The sequence below is a fragment of the Pseudovirgaria hyperparasitica genome (assembly GCF_010093815.1).
Source record: "Pseudovirgaria hyperparasitica strain CBS 121739 unplaced genomic scaffold EJ05scaffold_1, whole genome shotgun sequence".
Lineage (NCBI taxonomy): Eukaryota > Fungi > Ascomycota > Dothideomycetes > Acrospermales > Acrospermaceae > Pseudovirgaria > Pseudovirgaria hyperparasitica.
The window spans coordinates 2,408,577-2,427,397 of record NW_022985549.1 but is presented as its reverse complement, the minus strand read 5'-3'; the positions used below and the strand labels follow the sequence as shown (position 1 = coordinate 2,427,397).

General features: G+C 51.5%; 9 protein-coding genes and 1 non-coding gene across 10 annotated transcripts; 2 read left to right on the top strand and 8 right to left on the bottom strand.

The window, feature by feature from the left end:
- Positions 1 to 137: 137 nt before the first annotated feature.
- EJ05DRAFT_496105 (uncharacterized protein) lies at positions 138 to 1,691 on the bottom strand (the record flags this gene model as incomplete). Its single annotated transcript, XM_033746337.1, has 1 exon — positions 138 to 1,691. The coding sequence occupies one exon, from the start codon at positions 1,689 to 1,691 to the stop codon at positions 138 to 140; it is 1,554 nt and encodes a 517-aa protein (XP_033605730.1).
- Positions 1,692 to 2,943: 1,252 nt separating this feature from the next.
- Positions 2,944 to 4,496, bottom strand: EJ05DRAFT_491254 (Pkinase-domain-containing protein; the record flags this gene model as incomplete). Its single annotated transcript, XM_033745965.1, has 4 exons — positions 2,944 to 2,971; positions 3,024 to 3,398; positions 3,455 to 3,708; positions 3,762 to 4,496. 4 exons carry the CDS (start codon positions 4,494 to 4,496, stop codon positions 2,944 to 2,946), a joined length of 1,392 nt encoding a protein of 463 aa, XP_033605729.1.
- Positions 4,497 to 5,475: 979 nt separating this feature from the next.
- Positions 5,476 to 7,109, bottom strand: EJ05DRAFT_506888 (uncharacterized protein). The gene is made up of 2 exons (XM_033747867.1): positions 6,931 to 7,109; positions 5,476 to 6,873 (listed from the first exon to the last, which is right to left on the bottom strand). Exons 1-2 carry the CDS (start codon positions 6,980 to 6,982, stop codon positions 5,621 to 5,623), a joined length of 1,305 nt encoding a protein of 434 aa, XP_033605728.1. The 5' UTR covers positions 6,983 to 7,109; the 3' UTR covers positions 5,476 to 5,620.
- A 147-nt stretch (positions 7,110 to 7,256) lies between these two features.
- Positions 7,257 to 9,489, bottom strand: EJ05DRAFT_32759 (kinesin). Its single transcript, XM_033740815.1, has 3 exons — positions 7,792 to 9,489; positions 7,621 to 7,740; positions 7,257 to 7,565 (listed from the first exon to the last, which is right to left on the bottom strand). The coding sequence occupies exons 1-3, from the start codon at positions 9,280 to 9,282 to the stop codon at positions 7,512 to 7,514; spliced, it is 1,665 nt and encodes a 554-aa protein (XP_033605727.1). The 5' UTR covers positions 9,283 to 9,489; the 3' UTR covers positions 7,257 to 7,511.
- Positions 9,490 to 10,374, bottom strand: EJ05DRAFT_32758 (uncharacterized protein). The gene has a single exon (XM_033740814.1). It carries the CDS (start codon positions 10,207 to 10,209, stop codon positions 9,697 to 9,699), a length of 513 nt encoding a protein of 170 aa, XP_033605726.1. The 5' UTR covers positions 10,210 to 10,374; the 3' UTR covers positions 9,490 to 9,696.
- Positions 10,375 to 11,078: 704 nt separating this feature from the next.
- EJ05DRAFT_534651 (uncharacterized protein) lies at positions 11,079 to 12,540 on the top strand. Its single transcript, XM_033749197.1, has 3 exons — positions 11,079 to 11,264; positions 11,328 to 11,565; positions 11,615 to 12,540. Exons 1-3 carry the CDS (start codon positions 11,234 to 11,236, stop codon positions 12,387 to 12,389), a joined length of 1,044 nt encoding a protein of 347 aa, XP_033605725.1. The 5' UTR covers positions 11,079 to 11,233; the 3' UTR covers positions 12,390 to 12,540.
- A 323-nt stretch (positions 12,541 to 12,863) lies between these two features.
- Positions 12,864 to 12,935, bottom strand: EJ05DRAFT_t5. Its single transcript has one exon. It is a non-coding gene; the product is annotated as a tRNA-Val (tRNA).
- Positions 12,936 to 14,030: 1,095 nt separating this feature from the next.
- EJ05DRAFT_447683 (uncharacterized protein) lies at positions 14,031 to 16,432 on the bottom strand (the record flags this gene model as incomplete). The annotated part of the gene is made up of 5 exons (XM_033742280.1): positions 14,031 to 15,136; positions 15,192 to 15,552; positions 15,599 to 15,724; positions 15,793 to 16,309; positions 16,359 to 16,432. 5 exons carry the CDS (start codon positions 16,430 to 16,432, stop codon positions 14,133 to 14,135), a joined length of 2,082 nt encoding a protein of 693 aa, XP_033605724.1. The 3' UTR covers positions 14,031 to 14,132.
- A 194-nt stretch (positions 16,433 to 16,626) lies between these two features.
- Positions 16,627 to 17,287, top strand: EJ05DRAFT_460058 (50S ribosomal protein L14). Its single transcript, XM_033742596.1, has 2 exons — positions 16,627 to 17,075; positions 17,174 to 17,287. The coding sequence occupies exons 1-2, from the start codon at positions 16,748 to 16,750 to the stop codon at positions 17,242 to 17,244; spliced, it is 399 nt and encodes a 132-aa protein (XP_033605723.1). The 5' UTR covers positions 16,627 to 16,747; the 3' UTR covers positions 17,245 to 17,287.
- Positions 17,288 to 17,335: 48 nt separating this feature from the next.
- EJ05DRAFT_32640 (uncharacterized protein) lies at positions 17,336 to 18,800 on the bottom strand. Its single transcript, XM_033740795.1, has 5 exons — positions 18,780 to 18,800; positions 18,466 to 18,691; positions 18,222 to 18,393; positions 17,703 to 17,792; positions 17,336 to 17,609 (listed from the first exon to the last, which is right to left on the bottom strand). The coding sequence occupies exons 2-5, from the start codon at positions 18,540 to 18,542 to the stop codon at positions 17,544 to 17,546; spliced, it is 405 nt and encodes a 134-aa protein (XP_033605722.1). The 5' UTR covers positions 18,543 to 18,691; positions 18,780 to 18,800; the 3' UTR covers positions 17,336 to 17,543.
- Between the last annotated feature and the right edge of the window lie 21 nt (positions 18,801 to 18,821).

Genomic DNA, 18,821 nt, shown 5'->3' with positions numbered 1-18,821 from the left:
GGCCAGGAAGAGAGTGAACCGTCAGGCCATGTGGTTCGTGCAGGACAGAGAGAGCGAGAGATCGAAAGCGAAAGCGAGAGGAGGGACTAATCTCAAACTCAAACTCAAACTGTCCATGAGGAATAATGGGATAGTGCTCAGGGGGGGTTTTGTGGCCAGAGTGAACCGTGAACTGTGGAGAGTGGAGGAGGTGGAGAGTGAATGGTGGAGCGTGGTGATCCGTGATGACGCTCGGGCCACGTCAATATTATGACCAGGAGGTGGGAGGAGTGGGTCGAGCCGCGGATGTGCCGTCCGTGAGGCAGGTGCGCGTGCTTGGCGGTTAGTCCAGGTCGCGTTGCCGGTGGTGGTGGTGATAGCGACGACATAGACACCGCAGAGAGGCCAGACCAGACCGTAGACGAGAAGCTGTGAACGTCCAAGACTTTGGTAGGACCGCCAGACCCATGTCGGCCAGCGAAACAGAAAAGAAACCACAACGACGCAACGCAGTAAACAATGCAAAAGAAGAAAGAAAACAGGAAATTCCATATCTCACCTTCTCCCTCTTCCGCCACAAATTGCTCCTCGTCCATGCCAGTGATCATGTCGTCCAGCTTCGTGCTGACTGATTCGTACCACGTATCTGCCTTCTCGATAAGCCCCCCGCCCTTGTTCTCCATCACGCTGTGCTGCAAATTCAGCATTGTCGTCGACGCCTTCTTGATCGGCTTGTAGATCGAGGACAGGGCAGCGCCAGAGGGTTTGGTCTTGACGTAGTACGGCTGCGGCTGCGGCTGCAGAGGCCCGGTTTGTTGTGGTGTAAGTGGTGTCAGTGGTGCGGGAGAGGCGTACATGAGTTGTGAGAGTTGAGGTTGAGGGAATGTCGCCGCTGCTCGGGGTGTCATTGGGTGGTTTGGAGGATTGTATGGATATGACTGGTACATGGGATTTGGGTATGTCTGATCTAGACTCGCGGCGTAATGATTTTGCAACGGCGAAGGAGGTGTTGCTGTGTTCGATCGGACGGGCATGTACAGCGGGCTTGACATCCATTCTGCTTGTGGCCGCTGCTGTCTTGTACCGTCAACGTATTGATGTTGATGTTGTTGAAGAAAGGATTGGTGAAATGATGGAGGACGTGTTGCCGTGCTCGGTCGCATGGGAAGGTTGAGCGGGTTCGTCGTCCAATCGGTATGTGGCCCCTGCTGTCCCATACCGTTAATGTATTGATGCTGCTGGTGTTGATGGAAGTGCTGATGAAATGATGCGGGACGTGATGTTGGGTTTGTTCGGAAGGGAGGTTGTGGCTGGCTCGCCATCCATTCTGCCTGTATCCTCTGCTGCCGGGTGGCTTCAAGGTACTGCTGCTGCTGTTCATGGAATTGCTGATATGTTGGTGGAGGACACCACAATGGATTCAAGGGCGGCGCGGGCTGTGGTGCAGCATATGGAGGCGGTATTGAAGCCGCTGCGTCGACTGGGACATTCTGCCTCAGTGACGGTGAACTGTACTGATACTGAGGTGGACCGCGCGGAGCCTGAGCGATGTTCTGGAAATTCTTTGTCGTCGAAGACGGAGCCTGAGCGTTGTTCTGGAAACTCTTCATCGACGACGGAGTCTGAGCGCTGCCCCGGGAACCCTCTGTCGACGACGACGGCGTAGGCGACTTTCTGCCACGATTCTTGTAGCTGAAGTGAAAGAACGTCATCGTCACGTCTAGGTAGTAGGGCTGCGCAAACGTTCTTTGTTTGTCAACGACTTGCGAGGACCGGCCGGGCTAGCTTGTTTGAATTCCTTCTAGATCTCTCGCAATGGATGCTCCAGTGTTCCTGTTACTTGTCGCGTTTGCGGTGACACAGGGAGAATGGGTGATCTCAGGAGCAGAGAATCAGCCAAAAGATTCCCAACGATGCTTTCGAACAGCCAGCCCCACAAGGCTCTCCAAGAATCTCGGCAGGGTAGAAAAAGAGTGGATCAGATCATTCCACCTAATTATATAATACAACCGCGTTGGTCCCAAGCTCTTTGCCTCTGAGCTTCACCAGGTCATTGCTCTCGAACTTACATACCAAGAATGAAAAATTAGGAAAGGGAAGAAGAAGGACGGGAAAGACGAGAGAGAAGGAAAAGTAAAAAAGGAGAAAAGGAACAACAAGGCTAGGAGTTTGTGCTGAAAGAAGATGTTGACTGACCCCGGAACATGTAGCCTGACATTTTGGTCACTGTAAATGAGTTGGCCAAGCACCCCACACAAGGAATACCCAGTCGCAGACTTTCATAATCTGCACCGCCACCTCAACATCCCGACATTCTATTCGCCGCGCCCTTCAGCACGATCGATCACAGCACAATCGCGTTTATTGCCCAGCCGGGTCACTGCTTGCTGGCCTGTAGGCGGTTTTGCCCCGTCGGATTGACGGATGCTGTCGGACCTTCAATGCGATGCGATGTGATGCGATGCGATGTGATGCGATGAGTCTTAGTAAGCTGTCTTCCGACTAGCTCATCCTGGAATGTGGTGAAAGACAGTAAGTAGTAGTAGTAGTAGATATGTATCACTGGAGGAACCCGAGTAGAATGGATATGAATGTATACCAGCCAGGCTTTCACCTGGCATGACTTCTGTACTGAAAGCTAGTCGCCCAACCCACGCCGTTGTTTCTCATCGTGCGCGCTCCATCAGTCGATTTCTCGAGCGCGCATAAACCCTCGGCCATGCAAGTGACTCTCGCATAAACGTCGTAAACATTGACTTTTCACTTCATCGGCACCGTCTCTCACCGATACTGTTACCGTCCTATTGTCCCCCAGAGGTGCGACACGATGAGACCTCGCCAGTCAACTATCCAAGAGTGACCTTGCGTGTGAGATCACTGTCGAATAATAAGCGCATGGGGGACGACGATAAAGGCCATGTTATATCTTCCCAGATATGTCCAAGACGAACGGGACAGGCCTGATCAAAAGTCCCCGAAAAGGCGTTCATGTCTATCAAAGATTAGCATATTGGAGTTCACACAAGCTTCCACAAGAAACCTACGGATCGTCACCCGTCTGTCCATACGCCTCCGTTTCTTCGGGGTATTTGTCGAATTGGCTCGCGTCGCCAACACCTGCACGCACGGGTGGCACGTATGGCGCATCAATGTCCTTTTTCATGAGTCGCTCCCATGTAACCTCAGCAAACCATGGATGGTTCATCACGTCCTTGCTGCCGCCATGCAAGTTACCCAGCCGTTGAGTCAAGTCGTGCGTAATCAGCTTTTGCAGCAGATCAAGTGCATCGTGATGAATATACGGTGGGTACTTCACTCGCCCCTTGAGGATATTCTCGTAAATCTTCATCGGTGAGCCGCCATCCCAGAATGGCGTGAATCCGCACAGCATCTCAAAGATTAGGATTCCTAGTGACCACCTGAACACACAGTCAGTATGAAAAGTTTGACGATCAAGGTTTCATGCAGCGCGTACCAATCCACCGACTTGTTGTAGCCCTTCGACGCCACGACTTCTGGAGCGAGATAATCCGGGGTACCACAAAGGGTCCATGTAATGTCTGGAACCTCCTTGGCGAACCCAAAGTCAGTAATCTTCAGATGCCCATGTCGATCTAGAAGCAGATTTTCAGGCTTTAAATCTCTGTAGATTATGTCCATGGAGTGGAGATAGTCGAGCGCTAATGTGACTTCGGCGGCGTAAAACTTGGCCACAGGATTTGGAAATCGCTATGTTTCAGTCAGCCCTGGAGTGGCATTCATGGAGTTCGGGTGAAACCTACCTGTGACTTGCGTAGTAAGCTAAAAAGCTCACCACCTTCGACAAAATCCATCACCATGTACAAGTTCTTCGAGTCCTGGAAGGTGCCCCATAACGTGATCAGAAAGGGATGCTTTACTCTGCCAAGCATTCTTCTTTCGTCATTCGTGTGCTCCACCTGCTTCATCTTGACGACCTGGGCTTTCTTCAACACCTTGACAGCATAGAAACGTTGATTATGCTTCGACTGCACCAGGTGCACGCGACCAAAACTTCCCGTCCCCAGGGTACGTTGTATCTGGAAATCCACCAACGAGTATTTCCCTTTTGTTACACGAGCTTGCACTTGCGGCGGAGGTGAAATCTGCATCGCGTCGCCGTCTCTGGCTGGCGTCGCACGGTACCCCGAATCATTGTTCGGTGGATTGATCACATTCTGTATAGAAGGTTGATTTTGCTGTTGCGACGCTTCGGGTGAGGAGTAGGTTTGCGGCTGCTGCTGAGGCGTGGCGGCGGTGTTCATAGGTTCGGCGGTGTTCTGCTGCGCAGCTGTACTGTTGTTGGTATCCGAGGTGACCGCTGACGCCGAGGCTGTAGTAGACGTCGCAGGGTTAGATAAGGCGTCTGGATTCGACCTTGGCTGGCTCAATTGCGAGGGCTCCTTGGTGATGGTGGGGCTTGTGGGAGATTCAAAGTCTTTGGCAGAACCGGAGGAGTCCTTCGTCCTCTTCTTCTTCAGGAAACCTAGGGATGGCATGAACGCTACTGTAAAGCGAGGTCAAACCCAGGGCGACTGGATGCTCCCAGACCCTGACCTGACCTTCCCTAGATATGCCGCAACGAGCTTCCTGTGATGTGTGTGGATCTGCAGATCTCTGGCCAATACGGGTACGGAGCGTCTGTTCTCAAGGCGAGGCAGCGCAGACTACCACACAGACACACTGCTGTTCTTCTTCTGCTTCTTTCCTGCGAGAAGTATCGCCTTTGCCGTCTCTAGTATAATGCCGAGGAGTGTCGCGCTCTATGATGCGGAGAGCTGCGGGATGCTTTGATGGGGGCGATGCGCAGCTAGGGAGCTCTGTCGGGCCTGGAGAGCTCACAACCACCCACAGGACAGGGCAATATGGTCAACGTCAGCCGGGGGTGTATGGCTACAGCGGTAAGGATATTCCAAGAAGACAGCACGCACAGCTGCCGCGACAAACGTAAAGTGAGCAAAGAGATTCCCAACCGGCGGGCGGAAGAATGATGAACGTGTGGGACAAGCTAGGGAGAAGAGACAGGATAGTCAGGACAAGGACGGTGTAGAAGAAGGTAAGGTAAGGTAGCTTTGGGCGTATCAATTCAAGGTTTGGCGCGAATGTGAATTGGGGGAATTGGGGGAATCGGGGGAGGGATTGAGTGATTGTTGGAGAATTGGGAGGGGGGTGGAGGGATGGAAGTGGATGCTGCGGTTGTTAGCCTGAGGCCTGAGGACTTGCCTGACTGACGCCTGACGCGATGATATTGGCTTGCTGGGCGGGGCTGGTGGTGGCAGGAAATAAGGTATTCACTACATTGCCAATCCATCCTCATCCATCAATTAGGTTTTATCCATCCACTTTTTTTATCCCGACGACCAAGTACGCTAATTGTACCGTAATGGAAATGATAGTTACTTACTTCGTGAACGTGCGTCAATTGCGTATAAATCATCAATTTCAACACCATCACTTTGCAAAAGCCTGTCTGGTACTGGCTGTGAACGACTCTGATTGATATACAGTACATGGTATCTCCAATTCTACACTCATCTGCTCCAAGACGCCTTCTCCAATGCTAGAGCCCGCTAATTATGCCGCACAAGTTTGCACCCCAACCCATTATTCCCACCTCCCTCTTCTATAGTTCTTCGTCATGCTCATCACTGCGCTCCTCAGCAGGATCCTGCTCTCCCTGTGGCTGAATGATATCCATATCTCCAGCGTCTTCATCCACCGTAACCTCGGATAAGACCACATCATGCTGATCGTGCGTATTCACCGTCTCCGCAGGTTCCGACAAGATTGATCCCTTCGGTCCCTTCCAATGTTCGAGATCTAGCCCGCACACATCCATCCTCCGTTGTCTAAATACCTCATACAACCTGTCCCACACGAGCCGTGGTCCATCCTCTGCTGGCCGGTAGTTTGCTCTCTCGACATATGGGATGTCGTATTCCGGCCCAGGAATCTCCGGATCTGTAAATCTCAGGTAGGCTGTCTTGTCCAGGAAAGCCGTCGCATTGAACTCGTCGATCGGCAGCCGTAGAGACGCTGTGTCTGCGACTATCGATGGTGAGAAGTATGAGGATGGGCGCAGAAGTGCTTCATCTGCACTGAACGTTTTTCTCAGCAGCTTGATGTCCGAGATGTGCTCCTCTGCGCGAATATCCTTCAGGTTGTTCCATACCGCCAGATCAGGCTGAATGAGCAGCAGGTCCATCGAAATTTCATTTTCAGCGCCAATCGCAGACAGCTTCTTTGTCGGTGCAAAGGCCAGTAGTCCGTCTAGGGGCTCCGAATCCAACAGTAGACCCGGACTCTGCATATATAGGACTCTATCGAACTCTTTCCCAAAGGCCCATAGACTACTCAAGCTGTAATTGCTTGCTATGTTTGCGTCCACCTTTCCACTATCATCTCCCAGCGCGCCCACAGCACGTAGTCCAACGTTATATCGCCGCGCAGCCGTTCTCAGAAGCCTCCTTGTTCGTGGCAGGCTTGGCGATTCGTCCTCACTCATGTCCCTAGTCCAACTTGCTGGAAACATGAGGACTCGTCTCGCAGGACTCTTCAACCGCTTAAGTTCGGCGAAAAACATGACCGCAGTACAAACCTCCTCATGCGTTCGTACCAGCTGTACGTGTGCCAGCTTCGACCAATCCGTGCTTCCCTTGCTCGCAATCGAGAGATAGTGTTGCAACTCATTATCGATATCCTGCGACGAGCCCGGGACACGTGCAATCCTGTCCAGAGGAGTTCGAGGAATGGAGAGAGAGGCCGGAGGGGCAAGAGGTTTAGGTATCCGTGGGCGGACCGCGATCTGGAGCGATTGTACGGTTTGCTGCTGAAGGATGTAGCCAGCGAGGAAGAGTAGGCCGGTAAAGAGAACAACTGGATCACACTCAACGTCAGTATAAGATTCATGTATGCCGATGGGTCTGTCTGTACCTATCGCGCTGGAAATGGCCATTGAGACTTGCCCGCCAGTGAGCAGTACCATGATTCCGCCGGGCGCATATACGCCAGATGAGATAAGGTGGGTAGCAATCTGAGAAAGAATGTATTTACAACAGAATAAAGGCGTGGTATATCCCCTTGTAGTAAGTATGGCGAGTGAATCGGAATCGCGCAATGCAGTTAAGTGTAGTGTAGACGATTACCTGTTTTGGGAATTAGCGTCGTTGCTGCCAGGCAACCAGCCCGGATCCCGTCATAGTGAAGCCTCAGGCAGTCAGGCATTACTCTCTCGAGGATGAGACGAGACGTCCCGGTCACAGGCATTTTATGACAAAGAGTAGATTCACGCGCAGTATGCGCTAAATTGGAGAGTTGAACTCTCATGTATGCAATATCAGACAACAGTCATACTCCATGCCAATTCACTGGCCCCAAAACGCCTCTATGCAACGTGACTCGGAAAAAACAACGGATTGGACTTTGCACGCAACGCAAAGACATAGCTATCAGGTACACTTTAAAAACAAAAGGTAGCCAAAGGGCGCACTGCATCGCTTTGCAAGATGTCGTCATCATTCCTTTACTTTGGACTGTTTCTTTGCTGTACCAATGTGCGTATTGTGTACCTGTCATAGATCGATTAGTGATGCGTAAACAGAGAAGTCGACAAGTTACACGTACCTTGGTGGCAAACTTCAGACTCGTGAGCGTCTCAGACAAATGGGCCTGAAGCGGCGATATCATTACAAACATAAGAGTCTTGGAATTCCCGCCAAGAGAGTTTTGCAAAAGGTACGTCAGCTAAGAAGAGTCAGCATTGGTCTTGAAGGTTTGGTTTGAGGAGCGACTTACTTTGCTGTTCCGGTATGGAATATGCGTGCCCTCTTTACCCTGCCCTAGGGCACCAATGACATCTCCGAGACAACTCAAGCTCTTGTTGATGTTTTGCGTTTCCTTGAGTCGGTCCCCGGCGGCCTGTGAGTGTGCAAGTCGTTCGCTACCCGCAAGATCCACGAGGTTGAGCGTTCCCTCGGATCTCTCACCTGTCATACTGTTCTCTCCGATGAGCTTCAGAATGAAGACAGAATGACTACGCGAAGATCGACTGTTCGCTTTGGTGGCTGCTACAGTGCGGTTTGCAGCTGCACGTTGCATTATCTCTTCGACTCTGTCCGCAGAATCAAGCTCTACGGTTGTGATGTCTGTGATGGTCGTTGTCTTCTTCTGAAGATCGTGCCGTATTTCAAGCTTCTTCTTGTCGAGTTCTTCGGCCTTGCCAAGAAGGTCGTTCAAGTTTTCGTTGTAGACTTCGACGAATGAGCCTTCCATCTTGTATGTCCAGCCCTTCTCAGCCAGTCGCTGAGCCTCAGAGTATATCTGTGCCGTTGCGCGTGGGATCATACCGTCGACACTGGACATGGTGAACGTCTTTCCGGATCCTGTTTGGCCGTAACAAAAGATGCATACGTTGTATCCGTCCAAGGCACTCTGAACCAGCTGACTGATCTCTTCGAATATCTCAGCGTTATGCGACGCAGGTGCAAAGACTCGATCGAAGGAGAATGCATTATTGGACGTGGTCACAACTCCGAGAGCGCTGGTCTTTTCCGGTCCTTGCACTGTGACCTCCTTACAGTCCAGCTCGGCATCGGGGAATGCGATCTTAGCAGCATCTTCGGCTTCCGAATCTGAAGCTGGCCGTACTCGACACATTACACGAATGTTCCCTTTCAACTCTTGGACTTGGTTATGGAGCTTCCGACGTAAGGTTTCCTCGGTTCGTAGCTTTTCAAGAGCTACATTCATGGCTTCCTCGGCTTCTTGTTTCAGTCGGTGCAAGTCTGCGAAGGAGTTCGACTGGGCCTGATTGTCAGATTCTAAAAAGTCAATCTTTGCCTTCATTGCCCGGTTCGCTGTCTCCAATGTCATATTATTGGCAGATGCTTCTGTCAATTTGTCTTCAAGGCTTGTTCGGAGACTCTTCTCTCGCTGGAGGGCCGCAGCAGTCTCATCTCGCTCTCTGCGGACATCGTCTGCTTCCCTGGCTTTTCGTTCAAGATCTTGGCTGGTTTCTTGCAGTCGCAGTGTGCTTTGCGCAGCAAGCTCCTGGATTTCTCTGCTCCGTTTATTTCTTTCCTCTTCGAGTTCGCCGCGGATTTGGCGTTCCTGGTCATGCAAAAGCTCTTTGTGCGCTTTCTCCATATGCTCAAGCTGCTCCTCGAAATCTTTCGTCACCTTTTCTGCAACTTTCTCGGTGCGTTCCTTCTCAAGCCGCAGCTCTCGTTGGAATTTCTCATTCAGAGCTTCAACCTCACGCTCTGTTCTCCGCCGTAAATCATCCATGTCGAATGAGTGACTCCTCTTCGCGCCATTGAGTTCGTGATTCGCCGTCAGTAATTCACCCTTAAGTTCGTGCAAGCTCTCTGTGAGTTTAGTGTTGGCCGATGACAGTTCAGTCCTTGAGGTCTCCAGCTCGGCAACTATACAACATGAAAGTCAGCTCACACAACCATCTAGCAACATTCGTCGGATATTCGCGCCAATATATCAACAACCTACTTCTCGTTTTGTAGAGTCGGATCACTTCCTTCCTATCCTCTTCGCCGGCGTTGTGTTTCGATATCGTATCTTTAATATGTTCGAATTGCTTCGTCCACGTCGAGTCCATCTCGAGATCGGGTTCGAAAGCTGGCACAGGTCTGTTAGAATCTTTGGTCAAGAACACTGGCTTGAGAGGCGAAGCAGAGCGACACTTTCTCAGACTTGGCGTCTTTTTCGGTGAAGGCGATTGACCAGAAAGAGAATAATTGATAGAAGTTCGAAGACGAGGAATCTTTGACGGGGTTGCCTCAGCATTGCGAGCTTCATGCTCAGAAAGATCCTCCTCTTGAATTGACTCGTAAGAAAATGGGTCGATTTTGAGACCCTGAAAAGCGGAACGAAGAGAAATACATGACTGTGATTGCAAGAGTGCTTGGGTCGTAAGAGGTTGAGAAGGAACACTTGTTTGTCGTGGATTTTTATAGTAGATATATTCCCGGTTGTCGCTGACAGCTCGTTGTTTCGGCTGCAGGACTGGCGGGTTGAAAGATAGTGAAATCGGATATGTACCTTTGTTGGCCGGCGCGAACGATCCATTGTGCTGGGTGTAATTGCTTGACGAGCTTCCTGGTCTGAAGTTATTATGAGACGTATGAGATTGACTTCGGCTGTGTGATAAATGGTTCTGGGGTCGACTGGAGCGGAGGCTAGATGGCGGCCGCGAACCATAGCCAACACTGCTAGAAAAAGACGAGCTGCCTGAAGTCATGCGAGAAGATGCCGCCGAGACCGAACGTGAGTGAGCGGAGGGAGGTGGGCCGCGATAGCTGTTTGCAGATGATCGTATGCTGTCATTCAGACCTCTGGTACTCGGGGGTGCAATATGACTCGCTTGAACAGGGCGACCGGCGCGGTCTGCTAATGTTTCTCGTTTCGCTGGTGGCTCGGCCACTATATGGGTCAGAATGTCTTTATGACGCGACGGGTTTTTTCGAATCTTACTACCAGGGGGCTTGTGTTTCGTGCCTTGGAAATGCGGTTGCGGCGGCGGCATCTGAGACCGCGTATTTGATTCAGACGACGACATTTCCATGAGGCTCCTATTCGGGCTCAGAGGAATCTTGGTGGTTGGCTGCCGGAGCCGAGAGCCGGCGAGTCGCTATGAGTGAGGATGTCAGTACACAAGTTCGCGGGTGTGGTTCGGTTTCGACCATAGGTGATCTGGCAGGAGTGTCCGCGGCTCACCATATTCTCGTTAGTTTCCATGTTCGCAAAAGATTGAGCAGGACAATGTGAAAGGAATGCTGGGCAACAATGCGATGCAAATTAAGTATCACCTCATCATCAGTCGAAGGCCGCGTTGGGTCGTGCGTGATGGAGGGGACGCCGTGAAATGGAGCTCTGGAGAGTGTAAACACGAGGTTGTTTACTCGTGTGGCTTGGCATACTAGCTGCAAGTGTGAAGGTGTGGCTAGTGGGGTGTGGCTGTTGATAGTGGCGTCGGCGGTCTCCATCCCACGCATCTGTGGCGCAGTTTGGCAGCGATCACATGCAGGGCCAAGTTATTCCCTCCCCGGGCGTCATCTTTATATCTGCTCACTTATCTTCCCGGATCTACGTTAGCATGCGGACCTTTTTAAGCCACTCGCTTACCATCTCAAACAGGCACTCTTGAGTGCGGAATATCATGAGGTAGTGTCTTTAACACCACGTGGATGGCTTTCTAGGATCGTACCGCATTATACTTGCAAAAATGGAGAAGTTCTCACAATACCGCGACAGAGGTACGTGCCAGGGTATGAGGCAGTGGGAACATGCAGACATGCTAACACTCTTATCGAATCCAGGTTCGGGAATCGCTCCATTCTTCCCTGTGCCGACCGAGTCCTCTGGTATAGCCTTGCCCTTCCATATCTTCCTCTTCCTCGTCCGCGTGCCTCTGTTGCTTGCAACATTCATCCTCTACTACTTTGCCCTTAGCTGGCTCCCGTTGGGCTCGCTGCTCAAGAAAGGAATACTATGGGTCATGATTGGAATACCAGGCATATGGTGGATTGACCTGCAGATTGACGGAGTGAGGAGAGGGTAAGAACCATGGACTGATTATATATGGGCTGTTTGCTTACGGCTCAAGGCAACTGGGAAAAGCACCTGCAAACCGACTTCCCGGTCCTCGGACTATCATCGCATCGTCGTACACGTCCCCTCTAGACTGCCTATACTTGGCCGCTATATTCGATCCAGTCTTCACCGTGTCCTGGCCGAATACTCTCAAAGTACAGCGTATTTCCTTGGCTCAAGCCATGATACGAGCATTCTCCAGTCCAGAAATGAGTCCGCCACCCAAAGCTCGCCTTACAGACCTGGCCACGCTACTGAAGGAAAATCCCGACTCTCCAATCGTCGTCTTTCCAGAATGCACCACAACGAACGGCCGCGGAATCCTCCCTTTCAGTCCGTCTCTCCTGACCGCACCACCAAACACAAAGATCTTCCCACTTAACCTTCGCTACACACCCGGCGATGTCGCGACCCCTCTCCCTGGCACATATTTATCATTCTTGTGGAATCTCTGCTCGAAACCAACCCACTGCATCCGGACCCGTATCGCAGAGTGTGTCTACAACACATCCAAATCCCCCTCAAATGGTGTGCGCCCTCCGCAGTTGAAACCTAATTCTATTGATACTAACTTCTTTGACGGCCTTAACCTGGGCGACAAAGCAAGCAGTTCGGAAACATTAGTCGGCTCAGAGGAGCTGGGCATCGACGGGCTGAATGCAGACGAACGAAAAGTGCTGGACCGCATCGGAGAGGACCTCGCGCGGCTGGGGCGGGTGAAGAGAGTTGGGTTGGGCGTCAAGGAGAAAGAAGAGTTTGTCAAGGCGTGGACAAAGAAACGGCATTGACGTCGTGCTGGGGGGAAATGCTTGTAGATGTTCTTTTGGTGGGAGATATTTCCAGCGATTCAGCGGACTTGTAGGTAGCGTAGCATCTACGAACAATACTTATATATAAGACAAACTTTTGAAGGTCTCGAGGAATGACATATCACATGCGGACATTTGATCATTGCGACAGCCATGTAATGCTTCTATGAAGTCCATCATCCGCACGACTTGTCTTGACGTACAATTCAAAGCATGCAGTGTTCATGAACGAAAGCTACAACTCGCATGCACTTCGCGTCCAATTGCTTATAAGCATTTCAAGTCGCACCTCCGTCCCCGCACCCACGAACGAACACTCACCCCGCCATCCATATGCACACTCTTTCCATCCATCTTATAACACCAACTATCCAAAAAAAATACTCAAACATAACACTACACGAGCGATCCACACACATATTGAACTGATAGAAAGCCAAAAACTAAAACAAATAGTCCAACAGGGGATCGAACCCAGGACCTTTCGCGTGTGAAGCGAACGTCATACCACTAGACCATTGGACTTGGCAACGAGTGACAATTTCGCAAGAATGCCTATCAACTTTGAAACATATTGAAAATGTGATTCTGGGGGAATTTTTGGGGGTTTGTTTGTGTAGGAGAGATGGATGCGCGGGAAGGGAAAGGTGGAAGGAGTGGGGGTGGAGAAAGCGAGTGTGGACGGAACGTGTGGGGTTTTTGAAAGCTTGGGTTTTGGATGCTATGGATTGTGTATCATTGCAACAGACATGGCTCGACGCCTACAGGCTACAAAGTTCATATTTCCAAGAACAAGCTAGAAGCCAATTTATGTAGCAGTGCGCCTTTCCATTTCTTTCCTTTTCTTTCCTTCCCTTCCCTTCCCTTCCCTTCTCTTCCCTTTCCTTCCCTTCCCTTCCCCCAGCTCCGTACATCTCACCAACGAGCACAGCAGAAATCAATCACGATCAAGCCTAACCCCTGTTTCGGACTTCGACCTCGGCTTCAAACTCCAGCTTATCTAGTCGCGGCAGTAATAATATGTTCATACCACAGCACCTGATCTACACGCGCAACATCTTCGTTCATTATAGGTTGCGTGCCCTGGCAGGTACGTTCTCCGCGCAGGCGAGGAGGAAAGACGATGCATCAGCGGGAGCGAATAGATAAGTCCGACAAGGCAGACGAGTTGACATGTCGAGTCCTCGAGTTGCTTGCCCGTCCGTCGAGACGGCGCTATTGAACAGCCATTCTCCCAACAACGCTGCTTTTGGGGTACTTATAAGTACGTGTTTGACTGCCTTTCGAATCCGGATGTGCGGTGGTATACTTCGGCGATTGAGGCCTAGGTGCGGGCTATTAGTGGTGCCTGGCACGGTTGCCGTTGGACAGCTGCGGTGCTGCATGGAGGTACGTCTTAGCGCAGATACAAGAGCGTTGACCAGAGAAATGCGATCGGCCAGTATTGCGAGCGGGACGTTTGCCAGTGGGACAAAAAACCAATTCCGAACGCCGGAATGGTAGTGATGCGTGGAAGAGATCTCGGGCAGTTCGATAACGGCAAAAGCGAATATCGATGTGCAAGGTTCCAGTCGAGGCGCTGCAGGTTTGCTTGCGCAGACTAGCATGATACGAGGATGTCGTCCGTTCGAAGCCGCTGTGCCAATCCTACGCACATATCCAAGCATTCCTAGACCACTCTCCAGCCCAGACAGACGATGCACATCAAGAACACCATCCCCATCAAAGCTTACTCTCCCTCGACCCAGGCCCATCCTGCAACGCACCACTCATAAACGGCCCGTTCTCCTCCCCACCACGATCCCCATACAAAAGCCTCTCCCTTCCGCCCATCGTGCCCCACCACGCAACACAAGTCTGGCTGCGCTCAGGATCCATCTCGCCGCTAATCAAGACTTCCCAGAACCTGTTCCGACAGACGTCCCGCATAGCTTTGTCGCCAACTGTGTTGACGAGGTCGGCGCAGAGAGGGAGCCACTCCTCGAGAAGAGGGATGGGCAGGAACGGGAGACTGTCCAGGAGTGTCATTATCAAGATTGATTGTTCGGAGAGAGGGGGCATGGCGTTCCCTTCGTCTGCACGTTCGGGCGTGGGCGATGCGATGTCGTCGGGCAGGGGCTGTGTGGGTGCGTGGAGCGCGCGTTCGTGGATGAGCTCTAGGAGGATAGCGGGTAGGTCTGGCTGTGTTGCGGATAGAGGACTTGGTGGTGCTGTGACGCGTAGTAGCGTTTTGAAGGCAACACGGAATTGGCGGGGTGAGAGGGATTCAGGGAAGACTTTGAATAGTGCATCAACGTAGAACGGGAGGTGTTTCGCCGTGATTTGCGCTGACTGAGGGGCCGATAGCACAGCGAGCATGACGCTGTGTGCGGCTTCGAAGATAGGTAGAAGGTTGCGGTTCCCGCCGGCCGCCAGATAAGGTGTTGCGGCTGCGACCAGAAGCTCCTCGTTTGTTTGCGAAGGAAGGATGAGTGTGAAGTGCTCCGAGGTGTTGAGGAAGAAGAGGTCGAGGGTGCGGTCAAGAGGATTTTTGGGAATCTGGCCGAGTTCTAGGGGGCGGATCTCTTTAGTAAAGGAGTCTGCCACGTGGGGGTACTGGGCGAGGATGTCCATGGCCGTAAGGTAGGTGAATGTATATTGCGAGAAGGAATTAGCGCCGAGGCGTGAGGAGACAAAGTACAAGTTACGGAGAATGTGGAGGGTTTGTGTTGCCAGGACAGGGGCGACTGGTAGCTGTTAGTGCCTGTTTACTCTTCAAGTCTTATGCCCCGTGCAACATACCCGAGTCTGAAGCTAAATGACCATCACCTAGTATTCTGCCGAGTACGCTTCTGAGCACGATCGTCGTAGCGAAAAGAGACGACCGAAGTAGCTTCCACAACTGTGGGATGGTGGACTTTAAAGCATCCTCATGCAAGAATGCAGCTTCTTCGGAAGTATCAATCTGTGAAAGCTTGGTGTTTCTCCACTGCTTTAACAATATTTGGGAGAATCTAACAAAGTCTTCCATCAGAGTCTGAACAAGCCATGGGTTGTGGACATTTTCGACAGCATGAGCTATCAATCGTGATAATGGTCCCATGGCCGAAACCAGGGGTCGGGACAATGTCTTTTCGATTTGGACGAAAGACGGGGAAGAAGCCTAGAATAGTCAGAAATGAACGAATGTAGTGACATCTGATACATACCAGCCAATTGAATCTCCTTGCATTGGGCACCTCAACGACGTCCGGATCGATCGGGCCTAGGAAGTATGCCGACTGGTAACCCTCACTAGAGAAGAATGCTGCGCCCAACAACACTGGTAGTAGTTTCTGCCCATCATCAGCACTCCAAACACACTCATGCATGGCCCATCATCAGCCAAGATCGGCCCACTCACATCATAATCCAACTGCGCCCTCTCGAGATCCCCTATCAGCGGAAACGCATGATTCGTCACCAACGCAACCGTCAAGACCCCGAAATCATCCCGCTCCACCAACGATAGGTTCACAGCCCGCACCAAGGCACCCTCTATCGTTCCCCGAATGCCCTTTGCAATCTCAAAATCGTCTCCGTTGCCCAGACCTATCAAGAGTCCGCCGAGCACAAGTAGATGCTTCCATCGCGCACTCCGCTCGTCCGCACCACGCACTACTGCGCGCGCCCAGTCGTCAAGGCTTAAATGCGATATCTGACCTGGGATCGAGGTCGGTGTTTCGCCAGTTTGGATGTTGTTGTGGTGTCGGACTAGGATGCCGGCTGCCGAGTGGAAGACGGAGAGGATGCGGAGGCAGGTCTCGAGACCGGTGGGGTGCGTCCATAGAGCTGGGGCTGTCAGGAGCTGTGAGGTGAGGAGAGAGATGTTATGAGGGTTCGAAAGAGTGGCCAGGAGGTGTGCGGCGGTGGAAAGAAGTCTGGCTGAGTGTTAGTGTTTGCGCTCTCAAAGTAGCTGGAAGTGTATACCGTGGTGTGTCTTGCTGGTCGGTATAGGTCTGAAGTGACCTGAGGAGGGTCGACAAGAGCCTATCTGCAGGCATTGTGTGTTTCTGTCGACTGCACAAGAGGATGAGTAGAACAAAAACAATGCTGATGCATGATATAGATTAGAGCTTTAGGAGCATCGTGCCATGAATCAGGCCTCGGTTCGGTGACGGGCGGAGATCCGAGAAATCACCGATATCAGATCGTATCAAACCGTGCTCAAATGTTCGTTTCGAATTACATTCAACTTCAACCACAACGCGACGACGACAACCTACCTACGACGACCTCACTCTCCATCTTCCCCGTTCTCCTCCCTTGAGCCTCCTTGGGGCATCCCTCAACCGGGATCCTCCACCTCCATCCTCGCCATGATCCAGCTCAAAACCCTCCTCAACGTCCTCGACAACTCCGGCGGCGCCATCGCAGAATGCATCGCAACCCTCAAGTCAAGCAAAGCCGGCGCAACCATCGGAGACCGCATAATCGTTGTCGTGCAGGAGCAGAGGAACTACAAGGCAGACAAGCAGGGCTCGAGTAATGCGCCGCACAAGGTCAAGCGCGGAGACATCAGACACGCCGTGGTGGTGCGGACGAAGAAGAAGCTGCAGCGGCCGGATGGCAGTGTGGTGCGGTTCGATGACAATGCGTGTATTCTGATCAACAAGGCGGCGGAGCCGATTGGCTCGAGGGCTACTGGTGAGTTTGAACATTCTCTGAAGGGCATAGGGTGGAGTGGAGAAGAATTATAGAGCATGGCTCATGGGCTTGTTAGAATAAAGCTAACGTGTGAACAGGTGTCGTAGGAAGAGAGTTGGCGAAAACGCGGTGGTCTAAGATTCTTTCGCTAGCACCAATGCACGTATAATGGGAAGACATCCACGGGGATGATAGCATAGTTGTTAGGCGCGAGCAAGCAATATCAAAATCACGGCTGGTTTTGCACCGGGGTCAGAACATTTTGTATATAGAATTGTATCAACAATCTCCATCATTTTCGGGTATTTGCAGCGTAAACTAACTCCTAGCCAACCAGGGCCCATGATTTCTCCAAAGTGCAGATGTGTTTGACTCCAAACTCCAGGTTGATGCCGATTTCCCAGTGTTCCTCGAAACCCTTGACACCTTTTTACATGTGCGTTTTTAGAACCGAACCTCGTAATATGGCTATCGTTTAGCAGGCGTGGCATCTTGCCATACTTGCCCACATGTGCAACATACGTAGTATAATTTCTATGATTGTGAGCGAAAGACGCAGATCAAGGGGGTAGATATAGTATAAAAATCTCTCGTCATGACAACCATACGAAGAAATTATGAGCTCACCATTCCCGTTTCGCTGGACCGCTGCTGCGATTGGAAAAAGACAGCTTCGTTCTCGCCGCATTTGGGACAAAGCTTTTCGACTCGGGGCAGCTAGATCAGACAAAACCGGATGTTAGCCGAACATTCTGAGCAGAGTTCATCTACTACAAAGACAGTAGGCTTGATAAAGCAGTTGCTGGATGTGGACGATACAGTGATTGCAGCTCAGGTGCAGCTCGGGACGCTGCTCGCAGAGCAGACTGGCTCATCCTGCTCTTTACCAGCAGCTGGAGCCTGCGGGAGAGCAGTGGTGTCACGATCACTCATGCTCGTAGGCGTGAGCTCCCGTTCGTAACGAGGATGAGCATGAGTTGACGTAGAGCATTCTTGATCTTCAACCTCGAGGACAAGGCCACAGTCGCTCTGCTGCCCGCAGATCTCACAGAAGATCACATTGCCACACATGGTACAGATTCCACGGATAGTGGCGCCATCGTCGTTCATGAAATATTCATCGTCGGACTCAGGGTCTTCACTAACCGTTGGATCTTGACCAATATCATCCGTCAGACCAGCAGTGTCGCCAGCAGAGCTGCTGACTTCCTTGCGGGTCACCATGGGAGTGAGGGCTTCGGTGGCATATTGGCAGGTACGGCAGGCGAACATGAGCCTGGCGTTTATCTTGTCCTCTTTTGGGTAGAGCAAGTTGGAGCTGGATAGAAAGTTAGCAAATTCGGCAGATCTTGAGGAAGAAGCACGCGTTGCGCCGCGACCAATTACTCACCACTCGGAGCAGAAACGGAATGCGATCTTCTTGGACTGGTCGGCCTCATCGGGATTGCTTGTAGGCGAGTCAGACATGATGTATGCGAAGTGGTTACGGTAGCTGGAAGGAACAAGATATTTGCAGGTTGAACAGTTGGGAGCAAGCTGAGTGGTGGTGTTGCTAAGAGGTGGTTTGGCGTGGCGCGTCAAGTATTTAGTGGGGCCTTGTTTGTGCACTCAAGGGTCTATTTCTGTTATTGGTATGCGGAGAACAACAGTGAACATGCGCAGAGTGATCAGGAACAACTGTGAAATTTAACAAAAGACGCTCACCTGGCACACTATACATCTGCTACGAGTCACACACACTACTCT